Source organism: Aquarana catesbeiana, linkage group LG01 (assembly GCF_042186555.1).
Source record: "Aquarana catesbeiana isolate 2022-GZ linkage group LG01, ASM4218655v1, whole genome shotgun sequence".
Lineage (NCBI taxonomy): Eukaryota > Metazoa > Chordata > Amphibia > Anura > Ranidae > Aquarana > Aquarana catesbeiana.
Genome location: NC_133324.1, coordinates 323,629,825 through 323,655,474, shown reverse-complemented (window position 1 = coordinate 323,655,474; position 25,650 = coordinate 323,629,825). Strand labels below are relative to the sequence as shown.

Genomic DNA, 25,650 nt, shown 5'->3' with positions numbered 1-25,650 from the left:
AAAACTTTTTCGCAGAAGAGAGTTTAACAAGACTCGTGGCCGCTCATTAAAATTAGAAGAAAAGAGGTTTAACCTTAAACTACGTAGAGGGTTCTTTACTGTAAGAGCGGCAAGGATGTGGAATTCTCTTCCACAGGCGATGGTCTCAGCGGGGAGCATCGATAGTTTCAAGAAACTATTAGATAAGCACCTAAATGAACGCAACATACAGGAATATACAATGTAATACTGACACATAATAACACATAGGTTGGACTTGATGGACTTGTATCTTTTTTCAACCTTGCCTACTATGTAACTATGTAACTATGTAATGCTTTTTGCTTCAAATGCAATATACAGCATCTCACAAAAGTGAGTACACCCCCTACATTTTTGTAAATATTTTATTATATCTTTTCATGTGACAACACTGAAGAAATGATACTTTGCTACAATGTAAAGTAGTGACTGTACAGCTTGTACAACAGTGTAAGTTTGCTGTCCACTCAAAATAACTCAACACACAGCCATTAATGTCTAAACTGCTGGCAAAAAAAGTGAGTACACCTCTAATTGAAAATGTCCAAATTGGGCCCAATAAGCCATTTTCCCTCCCCGGTGTCATGCGACTCGTTAGTGTTACAAGGTCTCAGGTGTGAATGGGGATCAGGTGTGTTAAATTTGGTGTTATCACTCTCACTCTCTCATACTGGTCACTGTAAGTTCAACATGGCACCCTATGGCAAAGAACTCTCTGAGGATCTAAAAAAAAGAATTGTTACTCTACATAAAGCCTAGGCTATAGGAAGATTGCCAAGACCCTGAAACTGAGCTGGAGCACGGTGGCCAAGACCATCCAGAGGTTTAACGGACAGGTTCCACTCAGAACAGGCCTCTCCATGGTCGACCAAAGAAGTTGAGTGCACATGCTCAGATCCAGAGGTTGTCTTTGGGAAATAGACATATGAGTGCTGCCAGAATTGCTGCAGAGGAAGAAGAGGTGGGGGGGTCAGCCTGTCAGTGCTCAGACCATCGGAAAGATTTGAAACATGTTTTATTTCTAAAGTCTGTCAGATTTTTCGACAGAAAAGGTCCGATGAAGCCCACACACGATCGAATTGTCCAACGGATTCCTTCCGTCGGACCTTTGATGCCGAAAAGTCCGGTCGTGTGTACACTGCATTAGGGCATTAATTACTGGAACCATGTCCTGTGGTCTGATGAGACCAAAATAAACTTTTGGTTCAGATGGTGTCAAGCGTGTGTGGCGGAATCCAGGTGAGGAGTACAAAGACAAGTGTGTCTTGCCTACAGTCAAGCATGGTGATGGGAGTGTCATGGTCTGGGGCTGCATCAGTGCTGCCAGCACTGGGGAGCTATAGTTCATTGAGGGAACCATGAATGCCAACATGTACTGTGACATACTGAAGCAGAGCATGATCCCCTCCCTTCGGAGACTGGGCAGCAGGGCAGTGTTCCAACATGATAACGATCCCAAACACACCTGCAAAACGACCACTGCCTTGCTAAAGCAGCTGAGGGTAAAGGCGATGGACTGGCCAAGCATGTCTCCAGACCTAAACCCTATTAAGCATCTGTGGGGTATCCTCAAAACGGAAGGTGGAGGAGCTCAAGGTCTCGAACATCCACCAGCTCCGTGATGTCGTCATGGAGAAGTGGAATAGTACTCCAGTGGCAACCTGTGAAGCTTTGGTGAACTCCATGTCCAACAGGGTTAAGGCAGTGCTGGAAAATAATGGTGGCCACACAAAATATTGACACTTTGGGCCCAATTTGGACATTTTCACTTAGGTCTGTACTCACTTTTGTTGCCAGCGGTTTAAAGGATTAATTAAAGGACATTAAAGGATCACTAAAGATATATATATATATATATATATATATATATATGTTGTTTGTTTTTGTATATTGTTTTTAAAATAACAAACATGTTATACTTACCTCCACTGTGCAGCTCGTTTTGCTCAAAGTGGCCACGAACCTGGTCTTCTGGGGTCCCTCGGCAGCTGTCTCGGCTCCCCTCCGCAAGGACTCAACACCTTTAAGCTCCCTCGCATGGTGTTGAGTGCTTGCGGGCGTGCTCCCGTGATATAGATGTCGGCCATAGCCGCTCACTGTATCACTCGGCCCCGCCCCCCGGCGCGCCGCATCATTGGATGTGATTGACAGCAGCGCGAGCCAGTGGCTGCGCTGCTTTCAATCCATCCACTCTAGCCAATCAACGGCCAGGCTGAGTGGGGAAGAGGATGTCGGGGACGAGCGTGGGACTTTCGAGGGGTCAGGTAAGTAAAATGGGGGGTGGTATTGTCAGATGTTTTTTCACCTTAATGCATAGAATGCATTAAGGTGAAAAAACTTTTACCTTTACAACCCCTTTAATGGCTGTGTGTTGAGTTATTTTGAGGGGTCAACAAATTTACACTGTTATACAAGCTGTACACTCATTACTTTACATTGTATCAAAGTGTCATTTCTTTAGTGTTGTCACATGAAAAGATATAATACAATATTTAAAAATGTGAGGGATGTACTCACTTCGTGTGGCGCGTCACGGCCCATAATTCACTGCGGCATCGCAGTGCATTGCTGGCTGATGATTGGCCAAGCATGCACTATGACCCGCATGCTTGGCCAATCACAGCGCCGTCAGTAGAGAGAGCTGTAATTGGCCAAAAGCCAGGGTGGCTTTGGCCAATTATGGCTCAGGGGGTTTAGAACACGCCCCACACTATATAGGGCCGCCTGTATGGCGGCCCTGTGTAGTGTGTTCCGGCGTGCTTAGAGAGAGACAGTGTCATTTCATTTGGGTTAGCTAGATTAGGCAGGACAGTCAGTGAGTTAGCTGCACTTACAGTGTATTGTGTATATATATATGCATATATATATATATATATATATATACACACACACTGTATTCAGTTTAGCTAGATCCATTCCTGTTATCTTCCTACTGACAGGCAGGCATGTCTTGTTACAGTATTTAAAGCTACCTGAAGAAAATTGCTGGTGTTCTTTTGATCCTATTAGTACCACAGTCAGGCAGCTAGACTATTTACAGTTAGTGTAGTGTGTCCTCCTCACAGTGTTCAGTTAAAGCTACAAGTTAGTTTAGTGTGACCTCTGCACAGTGTTCAGCTAAAGCTACAAGTTAGTTTAGTGTGACCTCTGCACAGTGTTCAGCTAAAGCTACAAGTTAGGGTAGTGCGTCCTCCTCACAGTGTTCAGCTAAAGCTACAAGTTAGTGTAGTGTGACCTCTGCACAGTGTTCAGCTAAAGCTACAAGTTGGTGTAGTGCATCCTGTACAGCTAAAACTACAAGTTAGTGTAGTGCAACCTCTGCACAGTGTTCAGTTAAAGCTACAAGTTAGTGTAGTGCGTCCTCTGAACAGTGTTCAGCTAAAACTACAAGTTAATGTAGTGCGACCTCTGCACAGTGTTCAGCTAAAGCTACAAGTTAGTGTAGTGCATCCTCTGAACAGTGTTCAGCTAAAACTACAAGTTAGTGTAGTGCGACCTCTGCACAGTGTTCAGCTAAAGCTACAAGTTAGTATAGTGCGTCCTCTGAACAGTGTTCAGCTAAAACTACAAGTTAGTGTAGTGCGACCTCTGCACAGTGTTCAGCTAAACCTACAAGTTAGTGTAGTGCGTCCTCCTCACAGCGTTCAGCTAAAGCTACAAGTTAGTTTAGTGTGACTTCTGCACAATGTTCAGCTAAAACTACAAGTTAGGGTAGTGCAACCTCCTCACAGTGTTCAGCTAAAGCTACAAGTTAGTGTAGTGCGTTCTCCTCACAGTGTTCAGCTAAAACTACAAGTTAGTGTAGTGCGACCTCTGCACAGTGTTCAGCTAAAGCTAAAAGTTAGTGTAGTGCATCCTCCTCACAGTGTTCAGCTAAAACTACAAGTTGGTGTAGTGCGTCCTCTGAACAGTGTTCAGCTAAAGCTACAAGTTAGTATAGTGCGTCCTCCTCACAGTGTTCAGCTAAAACTACAAGTTAGTTTTTTGCGAGCTCTGCACAGTGTTTAGCTAAAGCTACCTGTAGAAGGTTGGTGGTGTTTTCCTGATCCTACCACCACCGCAGGCAGCTAAATAAGCTACAAGTTATTTTTTTGCGAGCTCTGCACAGTGTTCACCTAAAGCTACCTGTAGAAGGTTGGTGGTGTTTTCCTGATCCTATCACTACCGCAGGCAGCTAAATAAGCTACAAGTTATTTTTTTGCGAGCTCTGCACAGTGTTCACCTAAAGCTACCTGTAGAAGGTTGGTGGTGTTTTCCTGATCCTATCACTACCGCAGGCAGCTAAATAAGCTACAAGTTAGTTTTTTGCGAGCTCTGCACAGTGTTCAGCTAAAGCTACCTGTAGAAGGTTGGTGGTGTTCTCATACTACAGGCAGGCAGTTGATGTTGCTAGCTGCAGTATCAGTATATATATATATATATATATATATATATATATATATATCCCAGCTTAGTGCAGCTACAGGCCATTAGTATGTCTGGAAGGCCAACAAGGAGAAGCAGACAGTCACAAGCCAATAAAAGAGGGCAAGCAGGCTCTGTGTCAAGAGGCAACAGTGCTGGTCGTGGAGACGGTGCATCCTCATCAGCACGTGGCCGTGGGACATGCTTGGCCTTTTTTTCGGCAGCTGGCCATGTTGAGCCGCAACATGCAGAAGACTTGGTCGAGTGGATGACCAAGCCGTCCTCATCCTCCTCATCCTCTCTCACCCATGCTCAGGGTACTTTGGCAAAGCAGCTGCCAACGCGGCCTCTTCTCTCGGCTCAATGGCATCAGTGACTCCTTCCCTAGCCCCACCATGTCCGCCTGAGGAGTCCCTCGAACTGTTTGACAACAGTGTTGGGTACATGCTCCAGGAGGATGCCCAGCGTTTAGAAGGATCTGATGATGATACTGAGCTAGATGAAGGCAGTAACTTGAGCAGGGACAGAGGGGGTGCCCAAGAAGGACAGCAATCTGGCAGTCATGCTCCCCCTGCTGCAGCATACTGCCAGGTTTGCTCCAGTGATGAGCAGGGAGGGGATGATGAGGTCACTGACTCAACGTGGGTGCCTGATAGGAGAGAGGAGGAGGAGGAGGAGGAGACACATCACCAACGAGGCAGGATGCCCTCCAGGAGCCAGCCTAAGGGCAGCACACTGACTGCATCACACCCCAAAGCTCCGCATGTGCAGGGCGCTGCTGTCTCTGCGCGTTATTCCAAAAGTTCTTTGGTGTGGGCCTTTTTTGAGACGAGTGCATCAGATCGCACCGCTGCTATTTGCAACATATGTCTCAAGCGTATCTCGCGTGGCCAAAACATCTCCTGCTTGGGCACCACATGCTTGACCATACATATGTTGACCTGCCATGCAGTTCGTTGGCAAGCGTATCTAAAAGACCCACACCAAAGAACAAAGAGGACCTCTCCTTGCTCCTCATCAGCTGAGATCTTCAACCCCACTATACCTTCAGTCCTCTCTGAGACCTGCACTGAGAGAAATGAAGGTGTAGAATTAGGTGTGTCACAGCCAAGTACTTGTGGGCAATCTGCTTTCGGTACACCAGATTGTACCAGGCAAATTTCCCTGCCCCAGCTGCTGCACCGCCAAAAGAAGTTCGCTCCCAGCCATCCACATGCCCAGCGGTTGAATGCTAGCTTGGCAAAATTGCTAGCACTTCAACTGCTGCCTTTTCAGTTGGTAGTGGAATGTGCGGTTCCTCAGTGGCAGGTACCCAAATGCCACTTTTTCTCACGGAAGGCAATTCCGACTCTCTACCGGCATGTGGAAGGCAATGTCCATGCCTCGCTGGACAGGGCGGTCAGCGGTAAGGTGCAAATTTACCGCTGACTCATGGTCCAGCAGGCATGGACAGGGACGTTACCTAAGTTTCACCACACATTGGGTGACTCTGCTGGCAGCTGGGAAGGATGCAGGACAAGGTGCAGTAGTGTTGGAGGTTGTTCCGCCACCACGCCTCCAAAATGCCACTACTAATGATTGTGACACACCTCTCTCCTCCACCCCCTCCTCTTTTTCTTCCTCCATGGCCTCTTCCTGTGCTTTGTCCTTGGAACCAGCGGTGCTCCGTAGCCGTTCAAGGGGCTACGCAAGTATTCAGGCCAAAAGATGCCATGCGGTGCTTGAGCTGGTGTGCTTGGGGGGCAGGAGCCACACTGGGGCAGAGGTTCTGTCAGCTCTGCAGGGGCAGGTTCAGAGGTGGTTGATGCCATGCCAACTTAAGGCAGGAATGGTGGTTTGCGGCAATGGCACCAACCTCCTCTCTGCCCTCCGACAGGGACAAATGACCCATGTGCCCTGTTTGGCTCATGTCCTTAACTTGGTGGTGCAGCGGTTCTTGGGCAGGTACCCGGGCTTACAGGATGTCCTGAGGCAGGCCAGGAAAGTCTGTGTGCATTTCCGCCGGTCATATAATGCCAGTGCTCGGCTGGCAGACCTCCAAAAGGAGTTTAACCTGCCCAAGAACTGCCTAATCTGTGACATGCCCACCAGGTAGAACTCAACGTTGGCCATGCTGCAGCGGCTGCACACGCAGCAGAGGGCCATCAGTGAGTACCTGTGCGACTATGGCACCAGGACAGGGTCAGGGGAGCTTGTTTTTTTTTCCCCACGCCAGTGGGCCATGATCAGGGATGCATGCACTGTCCTGTCACCATTTGAGGAGGCCATGAGGATGGTGAGCAGTGACAGTGCATGTATCAGTGACACTGTCCCCCTTGTCCACCTGCTGGAGCACACGCTGCGTGGAATAATGGACAGGGCACTTGAGGCAGAACAGAGGCAGGAAGAGGAGGACTTCCTTAGCTCTCAAGGCCCCCTTTATCCAGACAGTGTTCCTGCATGCCCGCCGATCACACAGGAAGAGGACGAGGAGGAGGAGGATTGTGTCAGTATGGAGGTGGAGCCTGGCACTCAGGATCAGCAGCAGTCTTTAAGGGATCAGTCCCAAGAAACACATGGACTTGTACGTGGCTGGGAGGAGGTGGCTGTGGACCATGTCGTCCTTAGTGACCCAGAGGACTCCGGGAACGAATGCCTCAGCAAACCTACGCTGCATGGCCTCCCTGATCCTGCAAAGCCTGCGTAAGGATCCTCGTATTCATGGTATCAAGGAGAAGGACCAATACTGGCTGGCAACCCTCCTTGTTCCACGTTACAAGGGTAAGGTTGCGGACCTTATCTTGCCGTCGCAGAGGGAGCAGAGGATGAAACATCTTCGGGAGGCCTTGCAGAAAGGTCTGTGCAACGCGTTCCCAGAGACTGGGAGGTTACAAACTCCTGTTTCTGGACAACGTGTTGCTGAGCCTTCGGTCAGCCAAAGAAGGAGCGGTGGAGAAGGTGGCCGTCTGACCGATGTGTTCAGACAATTTTTTAGTCTGCAGCCCCAAGGTATGATCGGTTCCAGCAACCATCGCCAGCGTCTGTTTTACATGATGCAGGAATACCTAGGGGCAAGATCTGACTTGGACACCTTTCCCACCGAAAATCCTCTGGGTTACTGGGTCTTGAGGATGGATCACTGGCCAGAGCTTGCACAGTATGCAATTGAGCTACTGGCCTGTCCTGCATCCAGCGTTCTTTTGGAACGCACATTCAGTGCTGCTGGAGGCTTTGTAACCAATCACAGGGTGCGTCTGTCCACCGACTCGGTCTATCGACTGACCTTCATAAAAATGAATCAGTCTTGGATCACCACCAGCTACCAAGCACCTGATGCTGATGTAACCGAATAATTTTTTTTGAAATCTCAGATCTCTTCAAAGACTGCCTATGCTAATGCTGAGTGACTATCCTGAGTAATTATCGTCTTCCTCCTTAATGATCACGCTGATAGCTTGTAAGAACATTTTTGGTTCTGGGCGCCGCCACCAGTGCCTAAGGCCCAATTTTTCAGCCCGTGTTTAACAGGGGCGTGTAATTACAATTTTTGATGCAATGCTTTGCAGCAGGGCTCGTTCCTGCATCCCAACTAGAGTATCTGTGAGGAGTTGCAGTGTTGTGGCACCAGCACCAGTGCCTAAGGCCCAATTTTTCAGCCCCTGTCTAACAGGGGCGTGTAATTACAATTTTTGATGCAATACTTTGCAGCAGTGCTCGTTCCTGCGTTCCAACTAGAGTATCTGTGAGGGGTTGCAGTGTTGTGGCACCAGCACCAGTGCCTAAGGCCCAATTTTTCAGCCCTTGTTTAACAGGGGTGTGGAATTACAATTTTTGATGCAATACTTTGCGGCAGGGCTCGTTCCTGCGTCCCAACTAGAGTATCTGTGAAGGGTTGCAGTGTTGTGGCACCAGCACCAGTGCCTAAGGCCCAATTTTTCAGCCCCTGTTCAACAGGGGCATGTAATTACAATTCTTGATCTAATATTTCACAGCAGGGCCCGTTTCTGCGCCCACCAGAGCGAGTAAGGACTTACAGTGTTGTGGCACCAGCACCACCAAAGGCCCAATTTTTCTGCCCCTGTTCAACAAGGGCATGTAATTACAATTCTTGATCTAATATTTCACAGCAGGGCCCTGTGAGGGCTTACAGTGTTGTGGCCACAACAACACCTAAGGCCCAAATTTCTGCTGAGTATATAGGGCAGGCCCCTACTTTCAAACAACCAACTTACAAGCGACTCCTACTTGCAAACGGAAGGAGACAACAGGAAGTGAGATGAAATCTACCCCTAGGAAGGGAAATTCTCTCCTGTAAGCGTTAATATGGGAAAAACATTTCTCCTTTCCACTGATGCTTTATCACCAATCCTTGTTTCACAAAAAAACCCCCAAATTTTCAAAAAACATTTGTCATTGGGACAAAAAGTGAGGTGAAATCTTCTGAAGAGGAGCACAGACAGCAAAACAAATGTCACAGGGGTGATAACCCTTCCCTATGTTTTCCAAAAAGCTTAAAATAGATTTTTTGGCTGGAGCTAAACACGTTAAAAATGTACCAGTTCAAAATTACAAACAGATTCTACTTAACAACAAACCTACAGTCCCTGTCTTGTTTGCACCGCCTGTATACTGCTGTTCAGAGTACAGAGCCTGTATACTGCTATTTCCTTTTTTAATTTGGGTGCGGGGTTCCCCTTAATATCCATACAAGACCCAAAGGGCCTGGTAATGGACTGGGGGGTAGCCATGCCATTTGTCTCACTGATTTTCATTCATATTGCCAGGACCAGACATTACATTAAAGCCGCAAGCAGTTTTAAATGACTTTTTTTCCTTTAAAAATGACATTTTGTGCAGGGACTGTTCTAAGCGTGGGAAACACGCGCCACTTTACAGGCATACTATAGACACCCCCCAGGTACGATATTTAAAGGAATATTTCACTTTTTTTTTTTTTACTTTAAGCATCATTAAAATCACTGCTCCCGAACAAACGTCCGTTTTTAAAAGTTTTTTTTGCATTGATACATGTCCCCTGGGGTAGGACCCGGGTCCCCAAACCCTTTTTAGGAGAATACCATGCAAATTAGCCTTTAAAATGAGCACTTTTGATTTTGAACGTTCAAGTCCCATAGACGTCAATGGGCTTCTAACGTTCATGCAAATTTTCGGTCCGTTCGCAGGTTCTGGTGCGACCCAAACCCGGGGGTGTTCGGCTCATCCCTAATGAGAGGAAACATTCACTTAAATGTCCATTAATCCACTAAGAATTAGCATATAAAGAGTAGTCCAAAGAACCCGCTGCTCCTATTGACAGTTCAGTGAAGTGAAATTCATACAATCAAGGCGTTGTAGTGTGCTTCTGATCCAAGGAAGATCTTATTACGTGAATCATTAGCTACTGCACCTTCACCATTCCACCTCGTGCACACCCCTTTGTATATCTGCTTACCAGAGGTAAGTATTAACAGGGCCTGTAGATTCCTTCCTAACGTAAGTCTGCAGCGCTCATACTGGAAACTCAGCTCTCCTTGCTAGGAACGGTTCAATGAGGTGGATGTGTCATGTAAGAATACAAGGGGATGCTTCCCATAGTGTCAAACTGTTTATTGAAATAGCCAATCCCCCCTAACACAAATTATGCTTACTAGAAAGGTATAAGTAATCCAGCATATCACAGTATTAGCATCAAGCTCACTGCCGATCGAAGTTCCAAACAAACCGCCCACCGCGGTTCTGTTATTTATATGAAGCACTGTTAATGCTTTGTTTTATAAAAACATAGGCGTATAACTAGGCATATATATTTTTACATTGGTTTTTGAATTTTATAATAGCGGCTGAAAATGCAGGTTACACATTTAGATTGAGCGCTGGGTTCCTGATTACTTAGTACTTCTGATACTCATTTTATATATATATATATATAGTTTAATGGATATATTACAAAATAAGGGGGTACTCACAAATGAAAAATGAATACAGGCATATAAATAAAAAAAAGACTGTGGATGTGCCTCCTTGTTTTCTTATATGGCACATATTTTTTCCATTGACTGGTACTGGAGTCTGATGCTGTCTCACTGCTGGCTATTGGGCATCTGCAGATGATCTTTATATCTCCCAGAGTTTCCACTCTGCTCCCTATGTGAAAGCTGATGGTGATGCTGTCGGCAGGAGTTATTCGATGTGGCAAATACCCCAATGCTTGATTTTACCTGACTTTTGGTAAGAAGATATATTTGTCAGCACGGTGGTGTCTGTTTCATTATGCTTTGAAGTTGGTGTGAGGTGTTTTCATCCCTACGTCCATCTGTACCCACCATCTACTCATTTATCTCCTACCTTCAGTGCTGCATTTGGATATATATATCCAATATATATATATATATATATATATATATATATATATATATATATATAATATATATGTGTGTGTGTGATTCTGCAGTTCTGGGTAGGGGTAGGCATGCTCATGGAGATACTATATTTGTGATCCGCCCGCACAGTTGCTGCCCTGTAGCAGTAAAACTACTATAGGGCGGACAGCAAGCGTTTAAAGAAGAATTCCAGGTATGGATATTTTTAGGGCTGCAACCAACTAACGATTATTTTCATAATTGATTCGTTTTCCAATTATTGTTTTGATTAATCGGATAAAAAAACGCAAAAAAAAAGTTTAAAAAACACAATCTATTCTTGAAGATCTATATGTAGGGGTAAATATGAATAACCATCTATATAATTAGGGAACAAAATATGCAATCCACTCTGGGAATAAAAGAAGAGATATAAACAGTATATATACTATTAGAGAAGAGATATATGCAGTATATATACTATTAGAGGATGAATCTGGTACATATCATCAGACTCATTCAAATTTTAGAATTTTTTTTTTTTAAAAGACCGGCAAACACTGTTTTGCAGATTTTCAGACAGGACTGTAATATAATATTATGCATGACAGACTCCCTTGTCATAAGGCAGGTAGACTGATAAAACCTGTGCCTTCTGTCACTTATGCTGGCCATACACGAACAAATTTTCTGACAGTGTACGGTATGTGGTTTTCATTCAGTAATGACATTCTTTTTTAAAATTGCATGAAAAGCAAGTGAAATTTTCCATTCATCATACGAATATTCTCGTCCAAAGATTGATACGTATATGGCCAGCATAAGACATTTAGTAGCGGCAGCAAGCTTTTTTATCACCTGTCATGATGGTGTTAAAAAAACGAATTATCCCTTTATAGTACAAAAACAGACAAAATAAGAATGTTCGTTAATATTGTTTTATTATTGTCATAATAATTACGATTATTCGTTATGATGAAGTTAAAAACCCAGGAAGTCAGCACAGCACAGGGATGGTGGGAGCCCCTCACAATGAGCACAGCAGGGGTACAGCCCCAGGAGGAAGTCAGCACAGCACAGGGATGGTGGCCCCTCATAATGGGCACAGCACAGGGATGGTGGGAGCCCCTCATAATGAGCACAGCAGGGGTACAGCCCCAGGAGGAACTTCCTCCTGGGGCTGTACCCCTGCTGTGCTCATTATGAGGGGCTCTCGCCATCCCTGTGCTGACTTCCTGGGTTTATACCCCTGCTGTGCTCATTATGAGGGGGTCCCACCATCCCTGTGCTGTGCTGACTTCCTGGGGCTGTACCCCTGCTGTGCTCATTATGAGGGGCTCCCACCATCCCTGTGCTGTGCTGACTTCCTGGGGCTGTACCCCTGCTGTGCTCATTATGAGGGGCTCCCACCATCCCTGTGCTGTGTTGACTTCCTGGGGCTGTACCCCTGCTGTGCTCATTATGAGGGGCTCCCACCATCCCTGTGCTGTGCTGACTTCCTGGGTTTGTACCCCTGCTGTGCTCATTATGAGGGGCTCCCAACATCCCTGTGCGGTGCTGACTTCCTGGAGCTGTACCCCTGCTGTGCTCATTATGAGGGGCTCCCACCATCCCTGTGCTGACTTCCTGGGGTTGTACCCCTGCTGTGCTCATTATGAGGGGCTCCCACCATCCTTGTTCTGTGCTAACTTCCTACAGTGTCGCGCTGTTGTGCGACACTGTACCCAAACAAATTTGATGTCCTTTTTTCCCACAAATAGAGCTTTCTTTTGGTGGTATTTGATCACCTCTGCCATTCCACATTTTTGCGCTATAAACAAATAAAGACCATCAATTTTGAAAAAAGGGGGGATGGGCTTACTGAAACATGACAGAGATCACTGTTCCCGATGACAGGGAGCAGAAGATCTATCATGTCACTAGGCAGAACAGGAAAATGCCTTGTTTAAATAGGCAGTTCCCCTTCTGCCTATCTTCGCCCACGATCGCGGGCCGCCGGTGAAGATCGAGTCTGCAGGCCCTGTGAGCACGCTCCCGCGGAGGGCGCACGCGCGCCCGATATCCTGCTTTTGCGGACTGACGTACAGGTACGTCAGTTTGTGTAGGAGAGCCATTCCACCCACGTATATCAGCGTGAGCTGGTCGGCAAGTGGTTAAGCGGCGCTTTTTGGATGCTAGCGGGGCGTTTTTAACCCCAAAAAGGGGTTATAAACTCTTGCGTTGCGTTAAGGGGTCTTAAAATCACTCGCTTCCTTCTCCTGCCCAGGACTACATGTCCCATGAGGCTTTGCTCCTCACACATTCACAAGCTCTTAGGCACTTACTGACATGTATGGATGGTGATCTGAACTGTTTGAGTGCTGCACTGTATTTTCTAATATGTAAACAAATATTGCAATCTGTATGCAGGCCAACTAATCAGCTGATCAACTATTTTTTTTAATTGATTATTTTGTTTAGCTTTTTCAGCCTTAGATATTTTATACATAACTCATTTTCTGAATGAATGCAAAGCATTCTCTGACTGGGCGAGGTGGACAGGCTGGCTGGCGACGTCACATTCTCCACCATTCTCTGAATGGCGCCTGTGGTGAGCAGCCAACCTCCAGTGTTTAGAGTTCAGCAGGGCAACTACTTGACAGGGGACTTGGAATCAGGTGGGGATCACAGGGGTAACAGAGTCTACTTCAGAGATTTCCAGCTTCCCGGGGCTTCAGCCAGCTTTGGTATATAAACATAATTATGTTGGTCCAAGCTGGACCAATGTAACTATGTATAAAATATCCATACCTAGAATTCTTCAGGTGTAGAAAATGTTCACCTTGAACAATAAAGCTGCGCCAATTACATGCAGGGGAATTTAATGGGTAGGTCCATTAGGACTACAACTGAAATTTCACATTTTGAGTAGACTATTCTTTAAGACGACCTTAGCTGGTTCATCATCACTATCATTTTCATTGGAACACCTGCCTATGTATGGCCAATATACAATTTTACAGTTGCAGAACTTTTCTTTGGTAAAAGTTCAGTCTATACAAATGCTTTTTCTCTAAGAAGACATAAGACCCTCTTCTGTTAAAAAAAAGAGAAGACATAAGACCACTGAATGAACTAGAAACTGTAGCTAGCAGGTAATTATTCCACTGAACGTCTTTTCTTTCCACAGCTTCTTTCTGTCTAAGGGAAATTTAATCTTCTCCGTGCTGTACTGTTTTTTTTCTCTAACTCAATGTCCTCTCTATGAAGCTGTGACTTTCTCTTGTATCACCAAGAACAGTAGCACAATTATAGAACTGTTCAATGGGTTGGGGGTAAATAAATTGCTTGTCTGTGTAACACTTTGCTTTCTGCCTAGTTCATGCTTCCAAGTTGCACAATATTTATGCTGGAGGTTCTTGTCATCTGCCTTGAATGATTATTGCAAGCAGATTTATAAACCCAACCCCTCCATTCTCCGCAGGAAGCTTTGGTCACAACCCATATGGTAGCGGCAAATTAACCTGGGCTCTGTTTTTTTGTTGTCCACTATATAAAACACTTGTTCAGTCCATAGACTGTCAAAACCAACCCATGGGGTGTATGGGTTTTTAGAAAACTGGCTCTGGGGATTGTCATTGCTGACCCCCTTCTAAATTAAATGCCTATACCTTTCCTAGCCACTGACCAAGAACAAGCATGCGGATTAGAATGAAATGTAATGAGGCTGATTTACTGAAGGCAAATAGACTGTGCACTTTGTAAGTGCAGATGCACTCTGCAAGGTAATTTGCCCCACAACTTAGTAAATGAGGGAAAGCCTCACTGAGTTCCATCATCCAATCATGTGCAAGCAAGAATGCTGCTGTTGTTATTTTCCTTGCATGTGATTGGGTATTTTTTTAAAGTGAAAAAAACAAAAACAATGTCCCCTGGTGTATATCCAGCGTCAATCACGATGAATGCCACCACCGCCGCCGACGTGGAAAAAACAAAGGCTCCGCACCCGTCACTGGCTCCCGCCATCTGCCCACTCCACCATCTGACAGTTCTTAAATAGCTAAGGGGCAGGCTCCCTTGTGAGGTCATCGACAGGTGCATGCTTGCTGGGTCGATGACATCAGGAGGGAGTGGCGCTCGCCCCCCCCCCTTTTCCTGCCAGGCTGCACGCTCGGATAAGGGTCTGGTATGGATTTTGGGGGGGACCCCTGCAACGTGGTGTCCAGGTCAGGACAGATCAAGGTCCGAGCCAGAGAGAGAGTCAATGAGGGAAAGGGCAGCTGGGAAGCTGCAAGGAAAGATGCAGAGCTAAGGTACAGCATCTGTGCACGAACAATGGGATGGGTTTGATGGTCAGGAGGACCCAAGGGTACTACTCAGAGCAGTAAAACTGCCGAGAGAGCCAGGAGGCTGAATGTTATGTTTGGTTCGTATTGATGGCGAGAACCCCCTGCGTGAGCAGACATACCGGTATGAACTTTTGACGTTCTTTTAAATAAAATTGGTCAGGAAAGCCCTGAAAACTATTACTGGCGTGGAGTGAACTCACTATTTGGCACTACTGCTTAGTGACAAAACCCCAACATGTCACAGCTCACGTGTGCATCGCTCGACTCCCTTTCTTGGGAGTACCTGCAATTTGTGCTCTCTCCCTGGGGTTTTGGAGAAGCCCTCTTGGCCCAGATTAAGGTTCTATATTCAACACCGACAGCCTCGCTCAAATATGCTGGGGGTTTTTCAGCGCCTTTCCTAATATACAGGGGCAAGAGACAGGGTTGCTCCCTGCCCTATTTATCTTAGCCCTAGAATCCCTAGCAATTGCGTTTTGTGCTGACCAGAACGTGACTGGAGTCTCTTATGGGGGCCTTGACTTCAAGCTAAATCTCTTTGCAGACGATGTCCTACTGACTTTGACTAATCCCCTCACCATTCTCCCTGACCTGCAACATGCCTTGACATGCTTTTCATCTATATCGGGCCTCTGTATCAACGTGGATAAAACTTTAAATGTCCCTCTGATCCCTGGGCTGGTTGCTCGATTGCAGTCCCACTTTCCCTTCTGCTGGGCATCCTCTTCCATTGAATATCTTGGTATCTGATTGACCCCTACTTACTCTTCCTTGTTTGCTACCAATGATTTTCCACTGTTTTGTTCTGCCCTCATGCAATCTGTCTTGCATATGTCGTATCATCAGTGAAAATTACAGTCTTGCCCAAACTTTTGTATTATTGCCGCACTCTACCCGTCCAGGTCCCTCCACACTATCTCTGTTTAATCCAGAGTAGGATTTTGCACTTTATCTGGGCCAACAAGTGCCCCAGAATTCTTAGAGCATGGATTGCAAGGGGGGTTGCGGGTCTCCAACATCTCCAAATATTACCTAGCCCCCCAGATTTCCCAGTTATTTCTGCTTCATGTCTCCTCAGACGTTCCTCTGTGGGTGCTTCTGGAGTTTCTCAATTGTGCCCCTCTTTCCATGCACATGCTTCTATGGCTTCCACATAAACTATGATCTGTGACTTTGAGCCCACTTATGCAACATAGTAAGAAATTATGGGATTCGATATGATACTTGAGCTCTCTTATATCTCCCTTCCTACCTCTGTTACCTATCATTAATAACTCCTTGATTACTCCTGGCCTAGATCAGCATCAGGCATTCTCTTGGTAAACCTCTCATGGCCTTACACATGGGCAACACTTTCTGACCACTTGGTCTTTCCCGAAGTGGGCCACCCTCAAAAGGCCCATGTTGCTCCGCAATCTACGTTTTTTCGCTATCTCTAGCTTCAGCATTGAATATCAGCATTTCAGAAAACGACGTTTGAACACTTCTGCCAGCACTCTCTGGGATCTCCGGGCCTCATTTTCACTCTCTTTGCTTCCCTAAATAGTCGATCATCTTCCACTTCTCTTTCTTATGTGATCCAGTGGGAACGAGACTTGGCATCTGAGATAGACTTGTCAGACTGGAGCAAAACCAGGTCTTCTGTCACTAAATACTCGTTTAAAACTGTCACCTTAGAGGCAGCTTATAAAGTGCTCTTATGGTGGTATTTGGTTCCTGACAAAATTGCCCATGCCAATCCAACTTCCAGTGACCACTGTTTTTGGGGTTGTGGTCTTCATGGAGATGTTAAGCACACCTGGTGGACATGTCCATGACTGGCAGGCTTTTGATCTTGAGTGTTTGGCCTACTGCATACCCTGTTCCACCTGAACATCTGAAAGGATGCCAAATTTGCTTTATTACATTGCTCCATCCCAGGCTTGTTTGCCCGCCAATAAAAATTGATATCCTAGCTGTTAATATCAGCTAAGAGGATAATTGCCCAGACCTGGAAGAAACCCACATTCACTGGTATCCCTAAAGATTCCTATGCCAAGTTCCTAAAGATTTGAGAACCATGGTTGGCGTATGCCTTCCCTACTCTCCCCCTGACTAGTGTGGGCCTGTGTTGACTGGGTCGAGGGTCGATGATCTTGAGCCCCTGTCCTCTTCTTGGCCTTGCCTTCTCTTCTCGTTCCTGTCTCCCTTTCCTTTAATCTTCCTTTCTTGACGGGACTTTGTGCCCTCTTTCAGTGTGGTTTTTATAGTTATATAATTACATAGTAGGTGAGGTTGAAAAAAGACACGAATCCATCAAGTCCAAACTATGTGTGTGATTTTATGTCAGTATTACATTGTATATCCCTGGATGTTGTGGTTGTTCAGGTGCTTATCTAATAGTTTTTTGAAATTATCAATGCCCCTCACTGAAACCACCACTCTTACAGTAAAGAACCCTCTACGCAGTTTAAGGTTAAACCGTTTTTCTTCTAATTTTAGTGAATGGCCGCGTGTCTTATTAAATCCCCCTTCGCGGAAAAGCTTTATCCCGATTGTGGGGTCACCAGTATGGTATTTGTACATTGAAATCATATCCCCTCTCAAGCGTCTCTTCTCCAGTTCAGTGCTCATAACCCTTCCTCATAACTAAGGTCCTCCAGTCCCTTTATTAGTTTTGTTGCCCTTCTCTGGACTCTCTCCAGTTCCAGCACATCCTTCCTGAGGACTGGTGCCCAGAACTGGACCGCATACTGCAGGTACAGCTGGACCAGAGTCTTGTAGAGTGGGAGAATTATTGTTTTATCTCTGGAGTTAATCCCCTTTTTAATGCATGCCAATATTCTGTTTGCTTTGCTTGCAGCAGCTTGGCATTGCATGCCATTGCTGAGCCTGTCATCTACTAGGACCCCCAGGTCCTTTTCCATCCTAGATTTCCCCAGAGGATCTCCCCCTAGTGAGTGGATTGCATTTATATTTTTGCCACCCAAATGCATTATTTTACATTTTTCTACATTAAACCTCATTTGCCATGTAGTTGCCCACCCCATTAATTTGTTCAGATCTTCATGCAAAGTTTCCACATCCTGCGGAGAAGTTATCACCCTGCTTAGCTTAGTATCATCCGTAAATACAGAGATTGAGCTGTTTATCCCATCCTCCAGGTTGTTTATGAATACATTAAATAGGATTGGTCTCAGGACAGAACCCCACTTTCCACCCCGGACCATTCCGAGTATATGTGTCCAGAACATACTGCAACGTTGTCTGCAATTTCTTATGGCCAGGTTTGCTCCGCCAGCTAAGGGTATTTTCCATGGACTTTTCCTGTTTTGTATTCATGTCTATTACAATTGATTGTGATGGTTGTGCCTCCTTTTTGTTAGCACTGTGTAAGCCTGCCTATATTCATGTTGCCAGTTCTAGCCCCTGCATGGGCGGATTGGGTGCTTTTTCCTGTTACTCGGTTTTTAAATGAATAACAATTATTGAACCAGAAAGCTGACATGCACAACTCCCATGGTAAAAGCCTGCAAAGACCAAGAGGCCCTGTAAAGAATGATGCCATCACATATGTAGGCTACTTCTCAGATGGCATAGGCTGCATTGTGCTATCTGGTTCCACTGCTGCTCTCAATATGGAAGAATTACAATACTTATATAGTGTATAGTGAATATTACAATCAAGGGGCTTTTGGCTTGTGTAGATTGCAACAATATGACATCAGTTTGAGACGCTTCTGGGTTCATTTAGAATTCATTGGCAAGTGCATTTGACAGCTGGCCTGTATTTCTGAGTTTTGTATTTCCATAGTCTTATATAGTCCAACCTGACTAACTATGTAGCTATGTAATCCAAACCCATTTGAAGCGAACAAAAGCCCATCGACATAGGCCTTTAGATAGGAAAAGTCTATATACTGTACTCTGCCTGGTAATGGATATAAACTAATTGTAGAAAGGTTATAAAACAATTTGGTGCAAGCCTTAGCAATGCTGACATAACTATACATATAGCAAACTATAGTTTACAAAACGTATAACTTATAAAACTTAAGCAAAACCAATGCTGGAATGCCAAACCATTGGGCCTCGGTTTCCATATTAAAAGGCTTTCCTGGTAAAACAATTAAACAAGGCATCTAATAGGTTACAATGAGCAGCAGATCCAGTTTCATTGGCTCCATCTTTCACAAATCAGGCCCACAGAGGCAAGTAATTGTTTGCAAAAGTTATATTATATCAGGTAAAATTACAAATTACTACATCACAAAAATGGATTTCCGTACCAGAAATCAGTAAGTCGCCAGTTACCTGAGAAGGTGGCTCCATCCCTAGGGGGCATTTTACGAACTGTGGTAGTGATCCGTGGACTGTCTTGCACCTCTGATAGGGATCCAGGGCCTGTAACACATACATTTTTTCAAGACAGGCCAACCACCATTTTATGATTAAACTTGTATTTGTATAAATGTATTTTAAAAAGTTATTTAAGCTGAGCTCCAGGATAATAAAAAAATGTCTAAATGCAAAAGGCATGTGTATTCTAATGCCCCGGACACACGGTCGGATTTTCCAACGGAAAATGTGCGATAGGACCTTGTTGTCGGAAATTCCGACCGTGTGTAGGCTCCATCACACATTTTCCATCGGATTTTCTGACACACAAAGTTTGAGAGCTTGCTATAAAATTTTCCGACAACAAAATCCGTTGTCGGAATTTCCGATCGTGTGTACACAAATCCGACGCACAAAGTGCCACGCATACTCAGAATAAATAAAGAGATGAAAGCTATTGGGTACTGCCCTGTTTATAGTCCCGACGTACGTGTTTTACGTCACCGTGTTCAGAACGATCAGATTTTCTGACAACTTTGTGTGACCGTGTGTATGCAAGACAAGTTTGAGCCAACATCCGTCAGAAAAAAATCCATGGATTTTGTTGTCGGAATGTCCAATCAATGTCCGACCGTGTGTACGGGGCATTACATTGGTGTGCTTTGTGTATTTCTTCCAGATCTGCACAGTTATCTGGTGTAAATCTTTACCTCTGTGCAGGAATTTCCTGTAAAAAAGACCGGTCACTGCTGCTATTTCTCCGGTGACTGGTCTTGTCTCCGCTCCCTTCTGTCATTTTCTGCAGGCAGTTTGTAGTGGGTGGGTCTTTATGGTTCCTCCCATAGCTTTGTGCTATGTACGGCACAGTGATGGTGTCACTACTACATTTACATGGTAATATCTAGGTTTGCTAAGGATGTTGGGCTATTGAGGAATATATTTTAATGAAAGTTTTAGTGTGTCTGGAGTTCATCCTTAATGCTGCTCATTCAAACATGCCAGTTTAATATGGTTGGTCAGCTTTCATACCACCAGAAGGTATCCAAGCTTGTGTTACTATATATGACACTTTGAAGATGGTTGAACACCTCAAAGTTTGGTGACGCAAAAAGCGTTCTATTATTACACTACAGCTAGTGAAGGAATATGATCTCACATTCATGACACACAAGAAAAAAAAAAATCTGACTGCGGATACATATACTTCTACAAATGTAGACATTTTAAGCTGGGAATATGCACTTTGCACACAGAAAGGAAAGTAATGAATAAGCACTAGCAAGTGCTGGCGTAGTTTTAGATGGGTGATCTGATCATTTCTGTCAGAAAAAGGCTGTGTGTCACCCCCCTACTGAGCTACAACAGCTCAGCAGTAGAAATGAATGGGGATTGCTCTCTGCCAAGCTTGCATGACAAGGGGAAGACCGATCCCATTCAGATCTGTGCTAAGCTGATGCGGCTCTGGCGGGGGAGACACAAAGCAACTCTCTACCAGATAAATGCTCCACATTTGAGCACCTGTCTGACATTCTTCTTAGGGTCTATTCGCACTTTTAGCATTGTCAACAAAAGATAGTTGCCATGTATGACCAGCATTACTTTAAATAAAAAGACGAGAATCTGGAGGATAAAGGCAGACTTAAAATGCTAATTTGTCCCACCATACTATATATAGCCCATCAGTTTTTCACACGGTCTCCTTCTGTACGAGCTTTTTTCACAAGCTACATCATCTGGTTGTTATACAAATCACTGACTATAAATAAATTGTATCTAAATGTTAAACATGAAAACCGTATTACTGTCTGCAACAATTTACCCATAGAATACTCCAGCACCTAGATGTGTATTTGCATGCCAAGGAATGATTTAAAATACACGTCAAATGCCCCACAGTTAAATTTGGTCTATTTCTAATGGAGTGAATACGTAGCTGGCAGCCATGACAGATATTTAATAGCAGGTGAATATCCATACCTCCCACCTTTCTAAAATGATAAAGGAGGGACACCTTGTAGCACACAGTACAGTGCCTTGGAAAAGTATTCACACCCCTTGACATTTTCCACATTTACATGTTACAAACAAAAACGTAATTTTTTTTTTATTGGGATTTTATGTGATAGACCAACACAAAGTGGCACAAAATTGTGAAGTGGAAAGAAAATGATAAATGTTTTTCAAAATTCTTTACAAATAAATATGTGAAAAGTGTGGCGTGCATTTGTATTCAGCCCCCCTGAGTCAATACTTTGTAGAACCCCCTTTCACTGCGATTACAGCTGCAAGTCTTTTTGGGGATGTCTCTACCAGCTTTGCACATCTAGAGAGTGACATTTTTGCCCATTCTTCTTTGCAAAATAGCTCAAGCTCTGTCAGATTGGATGGAGAGCATCTGTGAACAGCAATTTTTCAAGTCTTGCTGCAGATTTTCAATTGGATTTAGGTCTGGACTTTGATTGGGCCATTCTAACACATGAATATACTTTGATCTAAACCATTCCATTGTAGCTATGGCTGTATGTTTAGGGTCGTTGTCCTGCTGGAAGGTGAACCTCCGCCCCAGTCTAAAGTCTTTTGCAGACTCTAACAGGTTTTCTTCTAAGATTGCCCTGTATTTGTCTCCATCCATCTTCCCATCAACTCTGACCAGCTTCCCTGTCCCTGCTGAAGAAGAGGATCCCCACAACATGATGCTGTCTCCACCATGTTTTCAGGTGGGGATGGTGTGTTCAGGGTGATGTGTAGTGTTAGTTTTCTGCCACACAAAGCATTTTGCTTTTAGGTTAAACTGTTCAATTTTGGTCTCATCTGACCAAAGCACCTTCTTCCACATATTTGCTGTGTCCCCCACATGGCTTCTCACAAACTGCAAATGGGACTTCTTATGGCTTTCTTTCATTATTCCATAAAGGCCAGATTTGTGGAATGCACGACTAATAGATTCTCCCACCTGAGCTGTGGATCTCTGCAGCTCCTCCAGCTTTTTTTTTTGTGACTGCAGGAGTAACATGACAAAATGTGAAAAAATTTCAAGGGGTGTGAATACTTTTTCAAGGTACTGTATGTAGGCAAAGGGCACGTCCTTGCTATGGCCCCACTTACATGGACCGCATAGACCTAATATGCAGAAAATGATTGACTAAACCACATGTGCTTTTTGAGCTTTATTATTGCTTTTCAAAATAGAAAATGCAGTGATATAAATAAAAAGATAAAAATATTAGTCCAGCAAAACATTTTTGGTAGTAAAACAGTAAATTTTGTATAGAGATGTACACATCAGACCAAAAAGAGGGACAACTAAGGCAGCATGAGAGACAGCAGGATTTGGTCTCAAAAGAGGGACAGTCCCTCCAAAAGAGAGGCAGTTGGTAGCTATGAATATCACATTTACTATAAAAAATACTTTTAACTTGCTCAGAGAACGTACTGTGTTTCTGGGTTGCTATTCAGGTCTCTGAAGCTTTGAGGTGGTACCCAGAGTTTCCTGTGATATAATGGGTACATCATTGCCCATACACTTCTCATAGGCAGAAGAATGGAGCTCCGGATGTCACATGTGGCTTGGTAATTTATACTCTTTGGGCAAACATACAAGCTATTGTTTGCAGTCTTTTGGCACAAGTAGGTTACATGGGGTGAAACTTTAGCAATTAGGTTTTAAATGCTTCTGGTTCTTTCTGGGTCTTTAAAGGGACTCTATAATAGATCTGTGTCAATTTTAAGTTTATAAGTTTTTAAACAATGCTTTTTAGCTTTTTTAATGTGCAGTACATATACAATCCTTGTTTTACAAATAAATATTTAAAATGTGTGTAAACGCCTACAACAAACTCCTCTTATTTGCTCTGTTTTATGTGCGATTTGAAATTGGTTCATTGTGGTTCATTGTATGTTTGATGTTATATCTGTTCAAAATTCAGGGCTGGCTGCCCTATTTCTTGTTTACACTTCCTGTGTTTTCTCAAAAATCTAATTAGCCCTCCTAGTTATTATCTTGGGACTACAACATGACTAGTCTCTATGTTGTGGAGATAGTGGGAGTGGCACAGTTTAGCAAAAGACAACTGGACAGGGCTGACACCACTCTGTCCAGAAAAATGCTGTGTGTTGTCAGCCTACAACAGGACTTTGAAACTGAATTCATTTCTGGCATTTCTTTCTCTGTACTTGCAGGGGCTTTAAAGGGATAAAATATGGGGAAATGTGCACGTATTACAGAGATGTACTGCACATGTTTATTTTATTTTCCCTGGCATACGGATTGATACAGGACAAAGGGTTCCCACAGCACTAAGGGTTAGCTAAAGAGACAGTACAGAACAATTGTGGGAGGGAAAGGGGTTAGGCAAATGACTCACTGATCTCACTCTTCAACTTGTGTACAAAAATTTCAGCTTTAGCCACTGAGCTCTGTTTTTATTACTGCTTAGGAGAAACTGGAAAAGGATCCTAATGCTTATGATATGCAGCAGCCTACATTTCTAAACCTTTGAATCATTCTGACATAAGGTTTTATGTGATAATGGAATTTTCCATCATATGCCCAGTAGACTGCAGGAAAGTCCTCACTGCTCCCTGACCCCACAAGACCCTATCTCTCCTGTTTCTTCCATCTACCCACTCAAGTTGTCATCGGGTACCAGATTTAGACATACCAACCCTCACACCTTGGGCCACCTAAAATGAAGTGTATTGACCCATTTGGAACCTTTCTATAAGAAGTCCTTGGGACCCACCCCTCCTTGATTATTGGACTTTTACCCTGTACCCAGGTTCTCTTGCTTCTACAACTTTCACCGTATAATGATTGGTCTCCACATAAATGGAATATTTAATGCCATTAATAAAGACTAAAATGAAAAATATACTTTATGTTGTTTTTTAAACCCTGAATCCCCAGTTTTGCATTACGATGAAAATCATGAATAAAGAATGCAATGAAAAAAATGAAATAAAAAAAAATTGGACTACTTTGAAATTGCACGCAACTGTTATATATATATATATATATATATATATTAGGAAGGTATACAGAATAGAATATATTATAGGTTTACAGAACATATTGATATAGAATTAAAGCTGAAGTTTATCTAAAAATTATTTTTGGAAATATGTAGATGGCGGTGTCCTTGTTCACAGTTTTTCTCCTTTATATTTGCTCACCTGATTTGGACTGCAAACACCTCTCCCTCTCCTGATTTCAGTACATGAGGGCTGGTGTTCTGTAGTTCACAAAACATGAAAAACAAGAAAGCTGACAAAATTGTTTAGGGTTTTAGTTGAGTCCACAGAGGTTACAAGGACACATGATGTTTTTTTTTTCCCGGATACAGGTACACTTAAAATTGCCTGTGTATTTAACAAAGAACTATAGGTATCCAATGACGTGTTTGTGCTTCATTATTTTTTTTTAAATCATTTTGTAAATCATCCTAGCAATATGTATTATTGCTTTAAAAAAAACTTGTTTCTGTGTAAGATATGTAATTATATACAGTATGTATACTGTATGTATTCTGTGAACCAACTGACTCTTTAAACAACGATCTACCTATGTGTTGTACCTCAACAGCTGCTAAGAGTAAAGCTGGCCATGGATTGAAATTTGGGCAGTTCAGCAGGGATCGGTCGAATTTCGATCTATATATGGCCACTGTGGCTGAACAGAAGTCAATCTGCCAAATCTGGTCAGTTTCTTTCATTAAACCTGCTGGTTGAAGGAAAAATTGAACCCACATATGGCCAGCTTTATGGCGCGAAACCACTGACAGCTCTTTCTACTGGATAATCTATAAATCTCTATATTTAGTACAATAGCAAAAATACGGTAATGTAAGCTTATAAAAAATTTGAAAGTCATTAAACCCTTCAATAACGACCCAAATTTGGTGCTTACAGTGCAGGCTGAAGGGTTTTTACCTTTATGCATCCTATGGGTGCAGCTCCCCCAACAGCCCCCCCAACTCACCTGAGCCCCATCTCGATCCATCGATGTGCACGAGAGCCATGGTTGTCCTAGGACTCTCTCTCCTCATTGGCTAAGAAAGCAGCGGGAGCCATTGGCTCTCACTGCTGTCAATCACAGCCAGGTAGCCAATGAGGAGAGAATGGGGGCGGGACAGGGTGGGGACAGGATGAGGCGGGGCTGAGCGGCAGCTCTATGTGTCTTATGGACCTATAGAGCAGGGCGCTCTGGAGTGAGCATGCACTAGTACCCCATAGCAAGCAGCTTG

The 25,650-nt window shown here is 44.1% G+C and overlaps 1 protein-coding gene across 4 annotated transcripts in view; it reads right to left on the bottom strand.

The window, feature by feature from the left end:
* EMID1 (EMI domain containing 1) overlaps positions 1-25,650 on the bottom strand; it is a 186,524-nt gene that overhangs the window by 96,061 nt on the left and 64,813 nt on the right. For all 4 annotated transcript variants that reach the window (XM_073630541.1, XM_073630549.1, XM_073630558.1 and 1 more), the window contains exon 4: positions 19,385-19,474. In XM_073630541.1, the coding sequence (XP_073486642.1) occupies positions 19,385-19,474 (90 nt within the window). The remainder of the gene's footprint in view (positions 1-19,384; positions 19,475-25,650) is intronic.